This window comes from Acromyrmex echinatior, chromosome 2 (assembly GCF_024713525.1).
Source record: "Acromyrmex echinatior isolate Ae372 chromosome 2, ASM2471352v2, whole genome shotgun sequence".
NCBI classification, from domain to species: domain Eukaryota; kingdom Metazoa; phylum Arthropoda; class Insecta; order Hymenoptera; family Formicidae; genus Acromyrmex; species Acromyrmex echinatior.
In genome coordinates, this window is record NC_141853.1 from 7,422,256 (window position 1) to 7,441,746 (window position 19,491).

The window sequence follows — 19,491 nt, forward strand, 5'->3', positions numbered from 1 at the left end:
ACAAATACAATACGATAAAAATATGCAGTAAATTTATAAACTGTATAACGTTTTGCTGTGATTTTATAATATTTGTAAATTTACAATAGAAATTTGTTGTGAATTTACAAAATTGGAGCGCCACGAATGCGTAGAAGAGAGAGATTTGCGTATAGAGCTTGAGATTTACCACAAAATGTTGTTGTAATTTCACAATATAATCGTTTAAATTTTGTTGGATAAAATCTTCCAATACTTTTGCAAATTTACAACAGAAATTTCTTATGTAGATATTTTCGAAAGATGATTTCTAAAATATAACCCCACACAAACACACACACACACACACATTTTTTCGTATAAGAAATTTATTGCAGCTTCAATACTTGTTATATATACTTTATCTTATATACTTTCTTTTAACTTTTGTTGTAGATAAACATTGATGATAGTCATGACACAGATTGATAATCAAGATTCTGCAATAAAGAGTTTAAATCGATTTATTTATCAAATTTGTACGTCGATATTAATAACGAATGATTTTAACGTTTGATGAATTTTGTTGTTAAATTTAATAATATGATTTCTTGCTCGTATAATTTGACGCGATGCAATAGTAATGCAGTCTGGCCAAAATCGATACGCGCATCAGCCATATACCTATACGTAGCACAGTGCATTCTCGTGAGGCTGTATGGTTGCTTCCTCTCCTGTATTATGCAGACGTTTATATGTATACAGAATAAACTTTATTACAATTACTGACTTGTTCCTAAGTAGAAAGCTTCCTTAACGTATGAGTTTTTTTAATTGACTAGTACCAATTTTTACATGTCAATATAACTACGGTACCGAAGGAATATTGAATGATAGAAATGGGCCAAAATTTATAATTCAGTACTATTATAGTACGGAGTTATTGTACTAAATATAGACACGATATTACAAATATACTAGCGGTATACTATCTCAATACACATTGATTTTGGATAATTTTAGCAGAGAGAGAGAGAGAGAGAGAGAGAGAGAGAGAGAGAGAGAGAGCCATAATGCCGAAAATGTACTAATAATGTACTGACCCAATATGTCCGTACTATTATTCAATACTGATCCACAATGAGTCAGTATCATATCATTGTTTTTTAAATACAGGTACTGAAATAGGAAATTCATTTTTTGGTACAGAATCGGTACTTCGTAGAATTCAATACTGATCTATTGTATGAATTCCTACTTCGAGTTTTTATTTTTACACACAAATCACTATTTGAGATCAATATAAGAAATATATATGTTTTTTTCAAACTCGAAATCGAAATTTAGTATTCGTTGAAAACATAAAATTGCGAGAGATTTTGTATGAATCGCATTAAGTTACTTTATTAATTCTATCACGTTAACACTGTAAGATTTGGAAAAAGAGATGTGCGTTTTAATTCCATTACACATTACAGAAGGTAAATTTCTAGAGTTTTCCACCAAATAAAGCTGCGAATGAAAAATACGCAGTGATATTTTTGTCGAATCCTCTTACTTTTTCGTCGTCGAAATGCTACGAGAAGTAATTTTGCTTTTGTCAAGCGACGCGAAATATGCGACTGTTTTAAAATTGCTTGTGTGGTAAATGATATCCGTATTATTTCGGTAGGTCAATAATAATAATCCGCTATATTTCCCATAATTACAATTGCAACTGTGTGTATTGACAAACGTAACTTGTAATTATTCATATTTTCATTGGTTTTGCGTATGTGACCTATTATCTCTCTCAACGTAATTTTATAAACCGTGGATTATCCTGGACGAATTAACAACGATTTTATTACACATGATGAAGAACGATATTATTACGTATTATTTACTGAAAAATAATTAAAGACGTATATATATATATATAAAATTGAAGTAGAAAATAGAAATGACAATAATATAATGTATTGATACACTCAAAATTTTAGAAAATGTTCTTTTTTTACACACACACACACACACACACACACACACATGTGTTTGATTAAATATATTTTTAAATTTCAATTGCTATTGTTTAATAGTCATATAATAGTCAGCATAATTATAATTTATATATATATATATATATATATATATGTAAATATATATATATTTTGTTTCATATATGTATAAATTTCACGCGCGCGCGCATGTGATTTCCTTATAGCCATTCTAGCAAGCATTGAAACAAAGGACACCAAAACCGCAAAAATAATAAAAAATATTTGCAAGTGAAAATATGAACAGTATTACTAACAGCTAAAATCTCATAATAAAAAGTAGAGTTAAGACTTCAGTCCAAAGGTTAAATAACAAGTACTATATTCATTTGTTATTAAACTAAACTGTTCAAATTGACTACAATTAAAGAATATAACATATAATTGATTCAAGAAGCACGAACTTGCTCATTTGAATAAAAGTAAGCTGTATTTATTGATAATAATTAATGGTCGTTGCTTCCTTTGAAGAAGGTAACCAGGTAACTTGCTATTTGATCACAATCTCTACTGGCCTCTTAAAAATCCAATCTAAAAGAATCGTAAAGGATTGGATACGGCCCTGCAGGACGGGCGGTTCTGTCGGCCAGGTGGTCCAAGCCAAATACCACGATATCGTTCTTCTTGCGGACATTTATGCTCCGTTGTGCTGCCGGACGAACGAACAGACGGACAGGTGTGAATCGTGGTGTCCATGGCGCAATGTGCGTACCGACCGACGTGTCGCGCGCGCTCAACGAGAATAACGGACGCGTGCCACGTGCACAAGTCAACGAAGTAAGAGAGGAAGGAGAGAGAGAGAGAGAGAGAGAGAGAGAGAGAGAGAGAATATTCGCATACATCACTGTTGAAACAAAAGAATCGCATTGATGCGAATGAGACTTTCTCGACAATTATCATTATTATACTCCGTTGATCTCTTGGGATGGGCGATCGTTGTAATTTCGAAAGTGCATAGCCCTTCTCTACTTTTAATACAATCATATTCTTTACGTTTGTAATATAAAGCACGGTGAGGTATTTGACAAAACATTTTTTTTATCCCGCAATGTAGATCGTGCTCTAAAGCTTGTAGGTAAACTGTATTAAGATTGCCACAGAAATTAAATTTTAAAATTCCCTGATTTTTTCAGATTTTCCAGATAAAAATAGAAAATTTTCCATGAATAATATAAAATATGTAACTTTTAACATTTAGACTCAAGGATTGTAGGAAAGCTAGTCTATATTATTAAAAATAATACAATAAAAGCTTGGTAGCATAATACAAATTCAAATCACAGCATAAAATAAATAAATTTATAATTTTGAAAAAAAAAGAATGCAGTTATGACGAAAAAGAGGGATCAAGTAAAAATACTGAATAAAATATAAATTTTAATTATTTTATCAAAATCGTTTAAAGTGCGCAAGTTTTGAACGTATTTGACTATAAACGTCAGATATAATATTTAAAAAATTATAACAATTATTTGGAATAGGAGCAGTTTCAAGGAATTGTGAGTAAATTTCAAAATTCCAAACTTTTTTAAATTTTCCCTTAATTTTTCCCGGTTTCCATGATCAATTTCAATTTCCCTGATTTTTCCCGGTTTTCCCGGTTTTCCAGGTTCTGTGGCAATCCTATGTATTTTAGGTAAAATTACTAGACAATCTCTTTTTTTTTTTCAATTGTATATTGTATAGTTTAGTTAAATTAAATAGTTATTGCTAGTAATCAAGTGTATAGAGCTAATGTCATGTTAGTGTATGTATATCAATACCAGTTTTCTACGATATCTCCATTCAATGTGCTAAAAATAAATAATGGGTTCGCTAAGCTTAGATATTTATTTTTAGATCTCCAGGCAGCGTTCATGGTTACTGAAGTACAATTTCGGTTCAATGCTCAAACGCAGATTTTATTTCACTATTCTCACAATTATGTATTACTTATAAAACTATTCAGCGACACATTAATGAGGTCTATATATATATATATATAAAATCGGATATATATATATATATATATAATCAGATTTTTAAAAAATTTTATCATAAAACATAAATTTATAAAAAAAGTGTTTTTCTTTGTTATGTCGAGTTTTGGACGAATATATAACGACCAGACAGAATGAAAAGTGAGCTAGTATTGCTGTTCAAATTTTGCGAAATGAAAATGACGATGAAAATACTGATAAAAATGCTTAAAGCTATATTGATCACATGCGACAATATGTTTTGGTTGGAGTAAAATGACCTATTTTGATCGCCACTAAATCGATAACGCTAAAATACATATATATGGAATCAGAGAATATTATAATATCAAATAAGCTAGTATTTACGAGTATACAATTTGACATTTATATATAATATAAAATAACGATCAAAATAATGATTAATTTTCTGTTTTTCTTTTCGATCGATATCGCGTGATTAATTTTTTTTAATAAAAATATATTAGAGGATAAATATATTGGCGAAAATGTCTAAGATATAAAAGAGAATTTTAAAAAAGGATTTTAATTCGTGTATTCTTGTAAACAAAATAATGATAATGATAATGATGATGATAATGATATTAATAATGATAATGTTAATAACAATAATGATAATGATAATAATAATAATAATAATGGTAATAACTACGGTGTTCAAAGACACGAAAGACAATAGAAAGAAAAATATTCAAAATACTCATCTCGTTTTATTTCCAGGAAATTTTAATTACAATACGTAAATTTACTACGCGCATGAACCAAAGGGGATTAAAAGTGGCGTCGGTATGTGGAGGGGGAGGAGGGGAGGGGGGGAGTATAGATACTTGCCACAGAGTTAAAAGCACGGCAGATTATGTGCAGCTAACGAATTCATGATGTTATTGTATTTTGCCGAGCGTTACATACTTTAAAACTTTATAGCCCTAATCTATCTGACAATAAGATGCGGTGTTTCTTCTCAACAAAAATAGCAAACGTCATACAGATGAATAAATATCTAATGATCTATATGACGTTCGTTTTTAACCACCATGGAAGAATTTTCCATGATATTTACGAATAAAGAAGGATTCACGACTATAAACATACAATCTAGATGCGAAGGACGGACATATTCTGAAAAGAAAAGACGAATTCCACAAGCACGAGGCAATCTCGCAGTTGCAAGCGTGTGCACCACTGTCATGTGTAACTCGGTCGAGAATGAGTTTAAATCTAGCTCAACGAAGAGACCGCTTTTCTCCTAGGAGCTAGGTATCTCTCTTAGTTTTGACTAAGTTATATCAATAGCACGGAGAATGCGTAGTATATCGATGTATATTTTTTGAAATGAAAAACAAACAGGAAACAAGTAAGTAAAATTAAAGAAATTTCTGGGCAAATAATGTGATAAAATGTTGAGTATTCCTGTGTTAAAATGTTAAAGTGTTAAAAAACTTATTGCTAGCTAAAATATTTTAATAGCAGAATCGATTTCGGTAATAGAATTTGTAGAAAGTTACAATATATGTTATATATGCGATACAATATATAAAAGAATAGCGAATATTATTCTAATTCGCGCATGATACAAAGCTAATGCGAAATACGAAATTAATCGACATCGTATTAGAAATGATTTTGTCACGCTATGTCACTCGTTTCATTGAACGAATGAATCTATATTTATCCACGTAATACATCTTGTTTTTGACATCATTAATGCGCAACTATCTCGACCGCAATAAATCAGTTTTTCGTCGCACATCGATGACGTCGCCTCCGAATAACGGGCGTACAACTCTCGCGAATGTGAATTTCGATTTACTCTCTTGCGTTATCAATCGTATGAGTTCAACCGTGTTTATTAATTAATAAATAAATATTGCGAGTTTTAATTATAAATTACTTTCTTTTTAGATAGTGCGATATTAATTGAAATAGCATCGACTTTGAAAAGTAATAGCTGTATCCTACTTTAAAAAACAATCGTTCGCATGTGACATTATGTTATATTGTAGCAGAAATGTAAGATATACAATAACATAACAACGACATAACAACTTTAACTCACTTTTTTACCATATCAATTTTGTTTATGTAACTTTCATATTCAATTCCTATTTATAAATCCTAACATTGTGCATTGTGGGGGGAAAAAAAACTAAATTTTGATAAATATTTATTTTAATAATGTCAATTAAACACTTATTCAATAAAAAGAAATAATAGTTCAAATCAAATTAATGGTTTTTGTGTATCAAATAAATATAGCTATTATATTAAATAAATGTTTATGGTTGGCGCTATTCAAACAAATGATTTATTAAAATTTAATATATTTTTTTTACGTATGTAACGTTATTAATGATCTATTTCATCACGATATAATTAATTTTCAGTGCTGCGCGAATTAGTACAAATTAATGTAGTGTAATTTCTTCAAACTTATCAATCGAAGAAATAAAAAGTTTTATATATATAAAATTCTTCTCCCCCTTCCCCCCCCCCTCCTTCCGTTCCATTCCTGCCGGATTTAAATTTTGAACGGCGTGCCATCGCTTTACCGATCTCCGTGCACCTTCTACACTAAGGAAGATATAGAAAAGGGAGAAAGAAAATTGCGAAGGTCGTACGCTCACCCTCGAGCAGGTGCCAGTCGTCATCGAGCGAGGCCAATGCCTGTGCTTGATTGGTCTGTTGTTCAAAGTCGAGCATTCCGTTGGTGTCCTTCGCTTTCCTTTTCTCACCTGGTCTCACCGTCGACACACCGATATTACGTCCCCTTTGACTTTCACGGTGTCTCTTGTCCACTGTCTTGTTCACCTTTTGCTCACTCCGATTCAATACTTATTTAATCGTATTCGAGTTCAAACTCGTCGATCGTCGCTAATCGCGCGATCGGCCGAAAGTGTTCAAGATCGGTGAAAGAAAAATTTCACTCTCAATGGATCAAGAATGCTACTCGCGATGATTTCCCCTAGCGAGATGTTAATACCGAGCGAATGAATCTCTTTTGGCGCGAGGGAGTCGAACTACTACTCGATCGCGTGTTTCCCCTTCTCGCTTCCCACTCTTTCTGTCTCCCTTTCTCTCAAAGATGGCCTCACTCTCCTTTGTTTACACCGGGTTCTCTTATCGGGGTTCTCAGCTGCTTCCCCACCCTGCGCTATATATCGACATACGGTAGATTTTTTTTTCCCCCCAAATCGACTCGTGCCCGAAAGGTCAACTCGCGTCGAGGTCCTTGAAGGATTCGTTCGCTTCCGTTTACGCGCTTACAGCGCATTCGCTTGTCAGTGCTGTTCAAGGCAGCACGTGAGAGACGCGATTACGTTTACATATATCCAAAGAAGAGCAAAAAAAAAAGAGACGGGAGGAGGGAAAAGAAAGAGAGAAAAACAAAGAATAAGAATTTGGAAGAAAAAGGGACGCAAGCATCCAAAAATTGAATGACAATGAATAAGTGGTGAGAAAGAAAAAGAGAGAGAGAGAAAGAAAGAAAGGGAAAGAGAGAGAGAGAGAGAGAGAAAAAGAAAGAAATAGGCGGACAGCGCGACGACAAACGTCGCTTACGTGCATTCGCGGCGGTACTCGAACCGCGACTGATTTCCCCTATCACTCCGTACTCAGCTGCCACCCACGGCACCCACGATCCTCCCACCTCCACGCCACCTGCTCCACCGATGTCGACCTCCCCTTGCCTAGTTCCCGCTCGCGCTGCCACCCACCCGCCACCCATCTTGCTCGGAGCAACGATGGAACGTCTGACCCGTTCTAACCCCCGTCATTCCCGCTTCTCCTCTCCTGCGCGCGCGCGCTTCTACCCTTTCTCGACGCGCTCGGCGCTCTCGCCTCTCTCCATCGCCTATATACCACTTCGGTGGACGAAGTGTGTCTCACCCGTGGCAGTGTACCGCATCTACTACCGTTCCCTCTCCCCCCCCCCTCCTTCCTCTCCCATTGCCTCCGTCGCACCACCCCCCATTCCCCCCCCCTTGACGATCCCGGTCGTCTCCTCGTCCTACTAGTTCCTCGAACCTCGAGCATGGTCCACAGCCGTTAATGTAGAGAGAACTCCGCGGAGCACTCGTGAATCCTCTCTTCCACTGTATTTCATGCTACCTTTCTTCCTCAGACATGGGAAAGAGAAAGAGAGAGGGAAAACTTGTTCGCGCCCCAACCTCCTTCGTTTCGCTTCTCCTCGCTCCTTCGCGCTTTTTCGATCTTTCTCTGCATTGGATTCTCTTTTCGCCCTAGCTTGAACGTAAAACCGACAAGCAGTGAACGCGAGAGCTTATTACACGGTCACCTTGTACTGAGAATCACATTTGTCGAATCTATATAAGATGTTGTCCACGAAATGGAAGGCATTTCTTTTTCACGAATATGAACGGTCAGTGATCTAATTAAATCTCATAAATAAATTAACAGCCTAAAGAGTAGCTTTAAAAAAATTCATAAAGTTCATACATTGTATATAATTATGTATTTTCTATAAATAAAAATTTACTATCGAAAGAGTTAATGCAGTTGAATATTATATAATATTTATCAAATATATCTATCAAATATATGACACCTTTTAAGGATTATAAGATTATAAAATTAATATTACAATTTTAATTTTATTATCTTATTATAAAACTATATAATTAAAAACATCAAAAGTTTATGGACGTTGACACCTAATCAACATTTAGATTTTATCTTTTATCGTTTTATCTGCGAAATGGTGGTGCATACAAATCCACAATGAGATTATAATTTTTATAATAATACTAAAATCTATTACTAAAATTTTATGTTTTTCATGTATTTGCGATCACAATATGAGCATAAAAAATATCTTTTTAAATAATTAAATGTTGCCATTTATATGAATGCGCGATATCCATTTTGACAATTCTAATCTAAAATTTTCAATCAATTATTTTTCTTTTGTACATTAACGTATACAATATTTTTGTTAGTATCGTTGTGTGTATCGCATAAGTTTTCATGTACATTGTTACGTATGTATAGTCTCGTATCCGTGTTTTATTCAAAAGTTGTGGAGCAGTTTAAGCTCCTCGCGGCCAAAACGCGTAACTTCATTTATCGGTAACCCTCGGTTCACCCATGTTACGAAGTGAGCAAGGGCTGTGTCCCTAAAGCGCACAAGGATAGTGCGAGGGTGATGCAAAGGGAGCTAAGCGAGTAAGAGATTGGTCATAGAACGGGAAAGGTTGTGAACAAACTACAGATGCAAGAGGATCTCCTGTACAGCTGCCTTTGTAGGCAGCTCCTTCCCTTGGTATTAGCGAACATGTACTTAAAACATCAGAGAAACCAGAAATACACGATGATGTAAATGAAAGTTTACTTATAAATTGCTTTTTTATCAAGTATATCATGATACTTGATCATAGTGATGAAAAATTGCATTTTTTAAAAAAGCGTCTGCTTAATACTAATACTATAAAAATAAAGAAAAATAAACCGGGGCATATAAGCGACAGAGTATAAATATTACGGCATATAATATTCACAGTTTAATTGATTTAAATTAAATTAGAATTTGTTTACAAAATTTATTTGCACCGAGAATTCGATATCGTATAAAATATTTTCCAGAACGTTTTCACAACACGAATCTCTTTTCTCTTGTATAATCAATAAAATATCTTAAAATACGCGTCATCCCATGACTTGGAAACAGGAGAAACGTCGTATATGTACAAGGCCAGACAGAATATTATTGAATGGTTTTCTTTATGAATATTAATATTTTCTTCATATGTAGATGAATTTGCGATACACAAAAAAATTATAATTTTTTAAATATTATTCCAACTTTATAGTACTCATTCAAACTTTGTAGAACTATTTACAGACAGTTTTCTTCCTTCTGTACTAGCCGTCTGTTAGACAAAGAAGGCAAGAGCTATTAAGTTAAAAGCAAGCAAGCAAACATAATTCTTTTGATGAGGTGATGCCATTAATATATGTATAATATATAATATAATATGCGTAGATAAAGTATACTATTCACAAGATAAAGCCTCACAATCAATCATTATATCTTTTTTAAATTCATGATGTCATTATAATATAGCGAATACGCTTAATCTTTGTATAGGTACCTGTTGTTGAATAACCTGTTTCTAGAGAGAGCAAAAGAGGAAAGAAATGTATTTCGCAATTCAAGAAAAATAAGAAAGTCAAAATAATAATAATCATATTAACTAATCTCATGCTAAAAAAAAAATGACATAATTTTTGATCAATAATCGATTAATGTGACGTCAAATTGGCATTATTTTGACTTTCTTGTTTTCCTTAAATAAGAAATCCTCAGCGTCTGACTCGAACTTGTCTGGCGCGAAGTCCGACCAGAGTCGCATTCGCGCGACTAACAATAAGCCGGCGGCTTAGCTTTCAAGTTCGCAGAACGTACCGACGTAAGTCGCGTGCTCTCGAATACGGTGGAGTACGATACGGCCCTGACGGCTCGCGCGTGTCGTCATTTGGCCTCATGCTCTCGCCCCCACGCATCTCTCGCCAAGCACACTATCCTCTCATCGCCGCTCTACGCCCCGCGAACGACTCTACGCCGCTGTCGTCCCGCCCCGACCGGCTCGTCGCTTCCGTCTTTGTTCGTCCGTCTCATCGTCGCGTGGCACTCTCTCCCTTCCTTCTGTTTCATTCGCCATTACGTCTCTCTCTTTCTCTCTTCCTCCTTTCTCTCCCTCCCACCCAGGAGCTCTCTCTCTCTCTCTCTCTCTCTCTCTTTCAACGTACATTTCTCTTTCTCTCTTTTTGTTTCATCTCCGAAACTCCAGTTCTACACATACACATACATATACATGTCATACACACGCGTTTTTTCATACATGTGTGATGGCGCGAACTTTCGACCGATGCATGAGCACGCGTCGGCAGACTCACGCGATCACAATCGCTAAATAGATATCGGATAGAGTTTGAATATATACACACATATATATATATATATATATATATATATATATATCTAGACAGCGATCGAATATACGAAAAAAAGCATGATTAAAATGTTCACGATCAATTTGGTTTACAAGGTTCGCGATCAATTTGGTTTACAAGGTAAATGACTCTGCATAATCAAATATAATAAACTATGTTATACATTTATTATCACTGGTTGTGCGGCGATAACGATTAGATTCTTGAAAGCGTCTCCGACGCGGTGTGTGAGGAATGAACTAAACAAAACAAAGAACCAATAACAGTAACCGTAATAGCTCCGATTTGTTAGATAATCTGATAGATATCAAGGAAAAAGACCTTTCTGTAAACACACAAATGATCCTCGGACAATATGGTCTTTTCTCTCTCCTTATGTATTCTACATTCTACCACATTGTCAGTATCCATAACAGTAGTAAGGGTAAGTCTGTTTTCCCCACTTCGTTGCTTCCACTTCGGTTAGCCTCGAGGACCAGTGGCAAGGCTTCCTTCTATGTTTATCTCCGTCGATCTGTCTCTTGCTCTATATTCTCTCTCTCTCTCTCTCTCTCTCTCTCTCTCTCTCTGAGCTCTTCTGTCTTCGTCTTACTGTATGCGCAAACTCTTTCCCATCCCACCTTGCACGGAGTGCGCGCACTCCATTCCAGATGCTCAACAGTGGCGACAATCTTCCCCACGGCGTCTCGCATACATAATCGAGACAGGCCGACTAAACATTGCACTCATCATCCTCATTATCGAAATCATTTTACTATTCTTAATAAGTAAGAATTATTCCAAAGAGTTATTTCAGTACCCGAATAGTATACGGTTGTCCCAATCATTTTGTATAATGAATCGATCTACGTATACATAAATCATGTTTAATGTTTATTTAAATTTAAATTTAAATTTATTTAGATTTTTTATTAACAATTTACATTAATTAATAATATACATGAAGAATGACATGAAGAATTATAGTGACAATTGAAAATATGTACATCAACGAGAATATACATAACTTATCATTTTTTTAAATTGTTTAAGATGCCTAATCTCTCAAGATTTAAATGGTCATTTTTCTTCGAATATTTTAGAAATAAATTGCCAGAATGATGGTTATACGTATATTATAAACGTACATTTATAATATCGATTATTGCGATCGAGCATACATCATTCGTGAATGTAAACTTCTAAGAACTTCAGAGAAAAAAATATGTCTTCAAGGTTTAACTCGTAGGTATACAATTGTACATCTATTACTCAGATAAGCAAGAATTTATTTGCTTGTCAACAAACAACGGTCTTAAAATACCAGACTTTTGTTATCAGGGAAAATCTTAGCGTACAGCTCGTAGTTATTAAGATTCCATAAACTGAATGAGATCCAAATTGTGTTAGAATCCCGATATCATTCGATTAGCCGCAGGATGCAATGACAGAAGGTTACAGTATCGATTGAGGTAAATGGTACCGCATTTACCACGGTTACTCGAGCATCGTTGTGTCGTGTAAAATCACTAGCCCCGCTCGTAAATGTAGGGTTGAGTTGTTCGGTGACGGTGTTGACGGCGGAGGGGAACAAAGTACCGGGGTGGGGTGGCGTGACGACCGTGACGCCGTCGCTGCACGAGCGTGCGGCGTGCACGCTTCTCCTTTCATTTGTCGGCATGCGTGACGTCACCGTAACGTACGTACGAGTAATGTGTCGTACACAACAGTGTCATCTGATAGCGCGTGCGATGCGTGCATGTAGTGTCCAAATGTAATCGTACATTTTTTTCTTAAATGCCCACTTTATTATTCAAGTATTATGAGGCCTAATAGGATCACAAATTTTTTTTTCTTTTTAAGAATTTTGAAAAGTCTGATATCTCATTTTTCTTAAATACGTAAAAGACAGATACTAATGTATGTATTTCATTATATATATCAATGTTTTCAACGATCATTTACGCAACTAATTAAAAGAGTTTTTTAAGCAAGTTCTACGTAGAATTATATCTTCGAATATACAGAATATATATATATATATATATATATATATATATATATATATATATATACATATATATATAGGAAAGCCTTGACATGATTTCAAAGTAACATATAATATACCAACATCTTGCATAAGCAATAAGCGTTATACTCTTCTGGACTATTTTTTGCAATTCGATTTGTTATTTGCAATACTGCGTTTGGGTGGCACTTCTCATACAGAGGAGAAGCAACAAATGTTACGCAAACTTGATTATCTTGAGCGTATTTTAGCGCGATCGATAATACAAAGGCTGCTTGCCGCGCGTATGTTGTGTAACGGTAAATTCGCTCGTTACATCGTAATGAATTATTATTCTCGGAAATATTTCTTAGTCTTCTATTCTCTCTTTCTCTCTTTTTCTCTTGTCTGAAAATTAATTTAATTGATTTAAATTAATTATATTATTGATAATTTGATTGAAAAGAATATTTTCTCTCATGAGATATGTACTGAAGTACTGAGTATATGTACTGAAGAGATAATAAATGTTTTAGTATTTTTTTCATCGATGTATGTATGTTCACAATATTGTTTGATATTACTTTATTTGTTGACAATATTTTAGAATTCTGATAAATTTATGATAAATGCTTTAACGTTAATTACTGCTAATATATATATATATATATATATATATATATATATATATTTTCTTTTCATAAGTTAAGAATATTTTGTTTCACTATATTCTAAAATTGAATATTAAATTCATGAGTCAATGTCTTCTACTTATTGATATAGTTACATTTTGACATTTACTAATGAATATATGTTGATCATGAAGAATAATTTTCATTTTGTAATTTTATATTTTTAATATGAAAAGAATAAATTAAAAGATTATGCGCAGTAAACAGGTCGTCAAGGAAAAGAAGAAAGTTTTTGAAGTACTGTTCGTTAATGCAAAGTTGCGCAACTGTTGCTTTTGAACGAATATGGTCGTCTTTATTCACTTGTATTTTACTTTTAACTAAATTTTGCGTTACAGAGCATCTACAAGCGATGATTATAAATTTGAAATAAACAATAATTTATAAATGTAAAGTATAACATTTTCTTTGTGTTAATTTAATCAACTTTATACAACTTTCTTCTAATTACGTTTTTATACATATTAATAATGATTATTCTTTGTTAATTGTTTAGGTCCTATATTTAAAAAAAAAAAATAAAACTACCATTTCCTTTACTGTCGTACAAAACATAAAAATATTACTTTACTGTAAAAAAAAATTGTAGAGCCATATTATAATGATAACGTAACACCCACGTTAAACGATGTTCGTATTAAAATCGTTTTAAAATATTTATAATAAGCTATCTTTACATTCATCACTATAGGATACCTATGTTGCCGGTAACATTCTTTTCCACTTTCCATCTTTTTATTTATTTATTAATTATTTATTTATTTTTTTTTTAATATGGTTGGCCTTTGCGAGTTTCGGAGCCTTCTCATTTAATAGACTTAATGGTCGCCCAACCTTTTCCTAGCATTCCAGTTTAAAATAGAAGAGTAACTGGGATCAAACGGGCTGTGTAACAAATGTCTATGGTACAGAGTTAAGCAAACTGGAATTTATCTATTGAAATAATCTCATGTTATGCAAATGAACAAAGGGTAGAATTCGAAAGGGATCGATTCTTTTACCAACCCTTTCAGAGTTGCCTTTCTTGAGAAATAGGATGTATATCATTATTGTCTAGTTATGTTTAAAGGTTTGAGGGATCGCTGAACGTCGAAATTATTATAAAAAGGCAGAATACATTAATACGTGGCATGAGACAGAGATTACAAATATTTGAAATCTTTCCTGATTACAAGCGGATTAATTTCTATCTATTACGACGTAATATCACCGTTGCACAAAAAAATATCTTGTATATCTGCGAAGGTTTTCGCTTTGTAACGTATACCTGTTGCTATTTTCGGACTTTTATTCCGGACCTACCACAACACCTACCCACCTTTACCCGTCAAACAGGGCGTGACGTTCGCACCGGCAGCGGAAGTTTAAACCTCGTGGGCGTTCGAGGGAATGAGAAGAGACCGTTCGAGTCTCCATAGTGACCATGATTTTATCCTGTGACGTCACGAATTACGAAGGAGCATGTGACACCCACGAGAATTTTTCCGAGAGATTTTTATTGCGTCATCACTGCACACGCGCATGTACATATATATGCGTCTCAATAACGTCATTAAGATCCTTCGACATTTCCGATATGACGTCATGTATCACATGTGATTTTATGTACATAGGTATATCGATTTCTTAAGTGGCTCCAATACGATGCCGATATACAAGATGCTGCGTAAATTTTGTGTATGTAAATATTTACGTTTGGTAATAAATCATATTTTTTGACAAAATATTCTTGCATATATTTTTTGATATAAAAATTTAAAAAGTAGTATTAAATCTTGATACTTTTTAATGTTACGTGTAGACAAATATGTTTTATAAGACGAAATAATATGATTATATTAAAAAATTGATTATACTAAAAAAAGGTTTGTGTAAATTATTAAAACAAAATCTTATTTTTTGCTATTTTAAAACATTTCTGTTTTCTCTCATTCTCTGACAAATTTTTTTATCGAGTAGTCAATTATATTGAGAAGAGTTTTTAATACTAATAATCGACGCTATCAATATTATTTTGTAGTCTATCATGATTTATTTATTACCATCAATATTAACGAAATACGCATAACGGATTAATTATTCTTGAAGAATTTTCCGCCTGACGTCATAAGCAAATAAATGGCAGCACGTGCCGCACGGCAACAATCTGGCAGCGTGAAGCGTTTTACGATATATCACGACATTTTTATGATGCCAAACAGCCTGCGCAAGCCGTCTGCCTCCAAAATCAGTCGGCGACTGAAATTTTACGAGCCGGAATGTATTCCGGAAAACGTAAGTTAGTATCGTGCGGACGTTGCCGGCGCCGAATCGATCCGGCGTTTACCTTTCTATTAAATACATGTATGCGTGTATGTATGTATGTATGTATATATGTACATATATACGTACAACCAACAGCCAAAGAGAATCGTTTCTACAAATTTTATTTATGGATTTTTTAGTTAATCCATATCCAACGTGTTTAAGAAAAACTTAATGAAAAATTTTGAACGCTTTCTTTCCAATTATTTTTTAACATATTCAGTATTTTAGTAACTGTCTTATATACTTCTATTTATATATACACTCAACACTGCAGGAAGGAACTGTTTAATGTTAGAAAAAAAAGTGAAATCTCATCGATAAAAGTAGATAAATATTCTCACAGTAAACTATCCCGTATTTCTATCTGCTTATTGGAAATACTGATAGAATATTTTCATAACAGCTATACGAACAGGGTTTCTAGCAAGTATTCAACACGTTTCTAATGATTGTTAATATGTATGTGTATGTTTCTAATGTCTGTAATGTGTGTGTGTTTTTATAGATATAAATAAGATAAAATTTTCTCCGTATTCAAGGATATTCATGTGTCACGAGAGATCTAGGAGAAAAGAAAATATTCCTCATCAGTTTGATGGAATTAATATATAATCAACTTCTAACATAAACTGAACTGTGTGGAGTTATATATCTAATATTGATCAAATATTAAATTATTTAAGATCTTGGCACAAATCGAAGAAAATATGATATAAATTTTTGGAACAATTTCTGAGTATTTATTTAGTTACTTGGAATATTTGTTTCCAAGGAAAAATATCATTCCAATATTTTTCTGATTATTTATTTTATGATTTGGAAAAATACGTCTTGTATTGCATGTATATAATATGATTCGATTCATACGCAATCGTTTGTTCGTAACGACGCATTTCGCACGTGTGTGTGTGTATTTTGTGTGTTGAACATAGCTAGGTCATTGATGGAGGTCAAATTCGATATCGGAATGAGCTAAGGCTTTATGTATACGCACTATCTTGTCCGCGATCGATTTCTCTGTATAGGACGCTGTTTAATCTGCCGATTTCGCGATGTACCGTCGTGATATCGCAAGCGAGTTCTCGAAAAGCGCGATTGCATCCGCAAATATACATAGTCGTGTGACGACGTGACGGGAATCGAAAATTTACATCAAGTAATTGGACTACATACTGACGACATCTGACGAGTATTTCAAGTACTCGAAGTATTCGAACAAAATGATACCGAGAGACAATGCGATGATCATCGATTGCGCGCTTTGTCATAACATTTTTCACTTTTTATTTGTGTTGTATATTTTATCATGTTTTTCAATCTTATTTTTGTTTTATATTCAGTTATTTAAAATATATGAATTTTAAAGCCTAATTTACCCAGTTATCGCACGTTAATAAAAAATATTAAATTTACATTAGATATATATTGCTATTTAATTCAAATACAATTTGAATCCAATATTTTCTAAAATTTATAAAATGTGGCGATTTACTCTTATTCGCAGTTTTTTTCAAGAATGATAGAAAGATTATATATGTCCTACATGTATAAGACAAGGAATATTTGATAATCACCGTAAAACGTACTCACCGTTTCGAATTGTCGAATCATTACCTGTCGGTTGTTCTATTACTTAGTAATGATGATGGATCTGTCGACTTCATTAGAAAAATTCTTCCGATTATGATTCGCAGTCAATAAAATAATGTCCGCCACACTCCCGATTATACTTGCGCGCGATGCGTTAAATTTCAGAGCGAATAAGAAACAAGATTAGATACTAATGATGTAACTGTCGCAAGAGCTAATTTCAGTCGAATAGGTTTTCTATTCACTAATCGTATTACCTTCGGCATTTGTGAGTCGTTTCAATCATAAGTCAACCGAAAAAACAATCCTGATCCGAACGGCGCACTCATTAACGTACGACATGTGATCGCCATGATCGTTAATTTAAATAGTACTTCTGACGCGCGAACGCGATCGAACTTTAAGCCCGATCTATATAAGACTCGCGGAATGCGAGTCGCAGGTCGCAAGCGTCAGCCAATCCGATGCGTCAATTTTAAAAGTGATGCTTCGCGATTGGCTGACGCAACAAACTTTCGTTTTATGTAGATCGGATTTAAAATGTTTACAATGAAATTGTAAGGTGTAAAATTTAATAAGCTTTAAGGAAGTATTAAGCTTAAGGTCCAGTTACTTAAAACTCTATTTATCTCGTTTTAAAGCCGAAAAGAGACAAAGACAGAAAGAATTTTAAGCCTCACTTGAAATCAAAATAACGTTGATATAATCGGGCCTAAACCGTAAGAAATTGACCAATCATAGTCGATTAGTTTTCTCACATTTGAAATGTAATAAAAATTAAAAATATTATTATGTATCGTTGTGCACTTTTTTTTATCATATAAAATATTCTGCGTAACGACGTTGGAACGATAACGATACTATCGTTAAGAGTTACAGAATAGAACAACTGATCAAAAAATGTAAATTTTGTGTGTGTGTATGTGTGTTCGTGAAGTTATCTAATACGATCTCCATTGATTTATCATCTATCGATTGATGCACACAAATCTGAAAAGTAGTTGAGTTGCGAAGTCCACTGAAGTTAGTACCGCGTTGTTGGAACATCTTGAAAACGCGAAGTAATAATGCTTAGCTTTTAAAAAATTCTTAGCTGTGATTGGTTCGTGATACGTCGCCTTTTAAATTCTATTTTTTAACTGCGTTTCATTTATTTTCTGTGAGCAATACTGGAAATTTATAGTACACATTATTTATACTATAGATTTCTCACTCCTAGTGAATATAACAGACCTCAGGCTTTAGTCACGTATGTCAATTGCGTATATAAATGTATTGTAGTATATATAATTCGACTAGTATCGATAATGACTGGCATTACTCGTTCGTCGAAAGTGAATTGTATAATGTGTATACATACATATGTTTCGAGAGTGTGTACAACGCGAAATAACAAGTTGTCGTTTTGTGACGTTAATAAATGCATGCGTATTGATTGTAATTAGTCGCATTATCGACAGTTTGTATCCGCACGAACAAATATTATATATTTTTTGAAAGTGATGATGGGAGTATAAATTAGCGAAGACCGCAGCGTACTAATTAGTGAGTAATTCAATTACTATTCATGTTTATGTGTACGTAGTAGTATAATTAGCATTTTTAGACAAATAATTTTAATCACGTAGTACGTAATACTTATTTTGTTTGACCTCGTTATAATTTGCTTCTTTTTGCTCAATAAGTTTAAACTTGTAAATTGTTGGTTCTATCTATATATTCACATATATATCGATATCTATTTTCTCTTTATATTTGAAAAGGAAAATTATTGTTTCACACTATAAAACATTATAATTTTCGAATAATATAATTTAATATTTCAGTCTTATAGACTAAAAAAATGTACTAAATTTTAATAAATATTTTTTGTTTGAATAGTGTATCAGATCGTACTAACTGAATATATTTACTAATTGTAAATAACAAATATTTTGTTATACGAGAACCATTAATTTAGTTCAGTTATTTTC

The 19,491-nt window shown here is 33.5% G+C and overlaps 1 protein-coding gene across 1 annotated transcript in view; it reads right to left on the bottom strand.

The window, feature by feature from the left end:
* Positions 1-7,582, bottom strand: part of LOC105154309 (hypothetical protein) — a 116,222-nt gene extending 108,640 nt beyond the window's left edge. Inside the window, exon 1 of the mRNA XM_011069751.2 lies at positions 6,598-7,582. Coding sequence (XP_011068053.1) covers positions 6,598-6,673 — 76 coding nt within the window. The 5' untranslated portion in view covers positions 6,674-7,582. The remainder of the gene's footprint in view (positions 1-6,597) is intronic.
* Between the last annotated feature and the right edge of the window lie 11,909 nt (positions 7,583-19,491).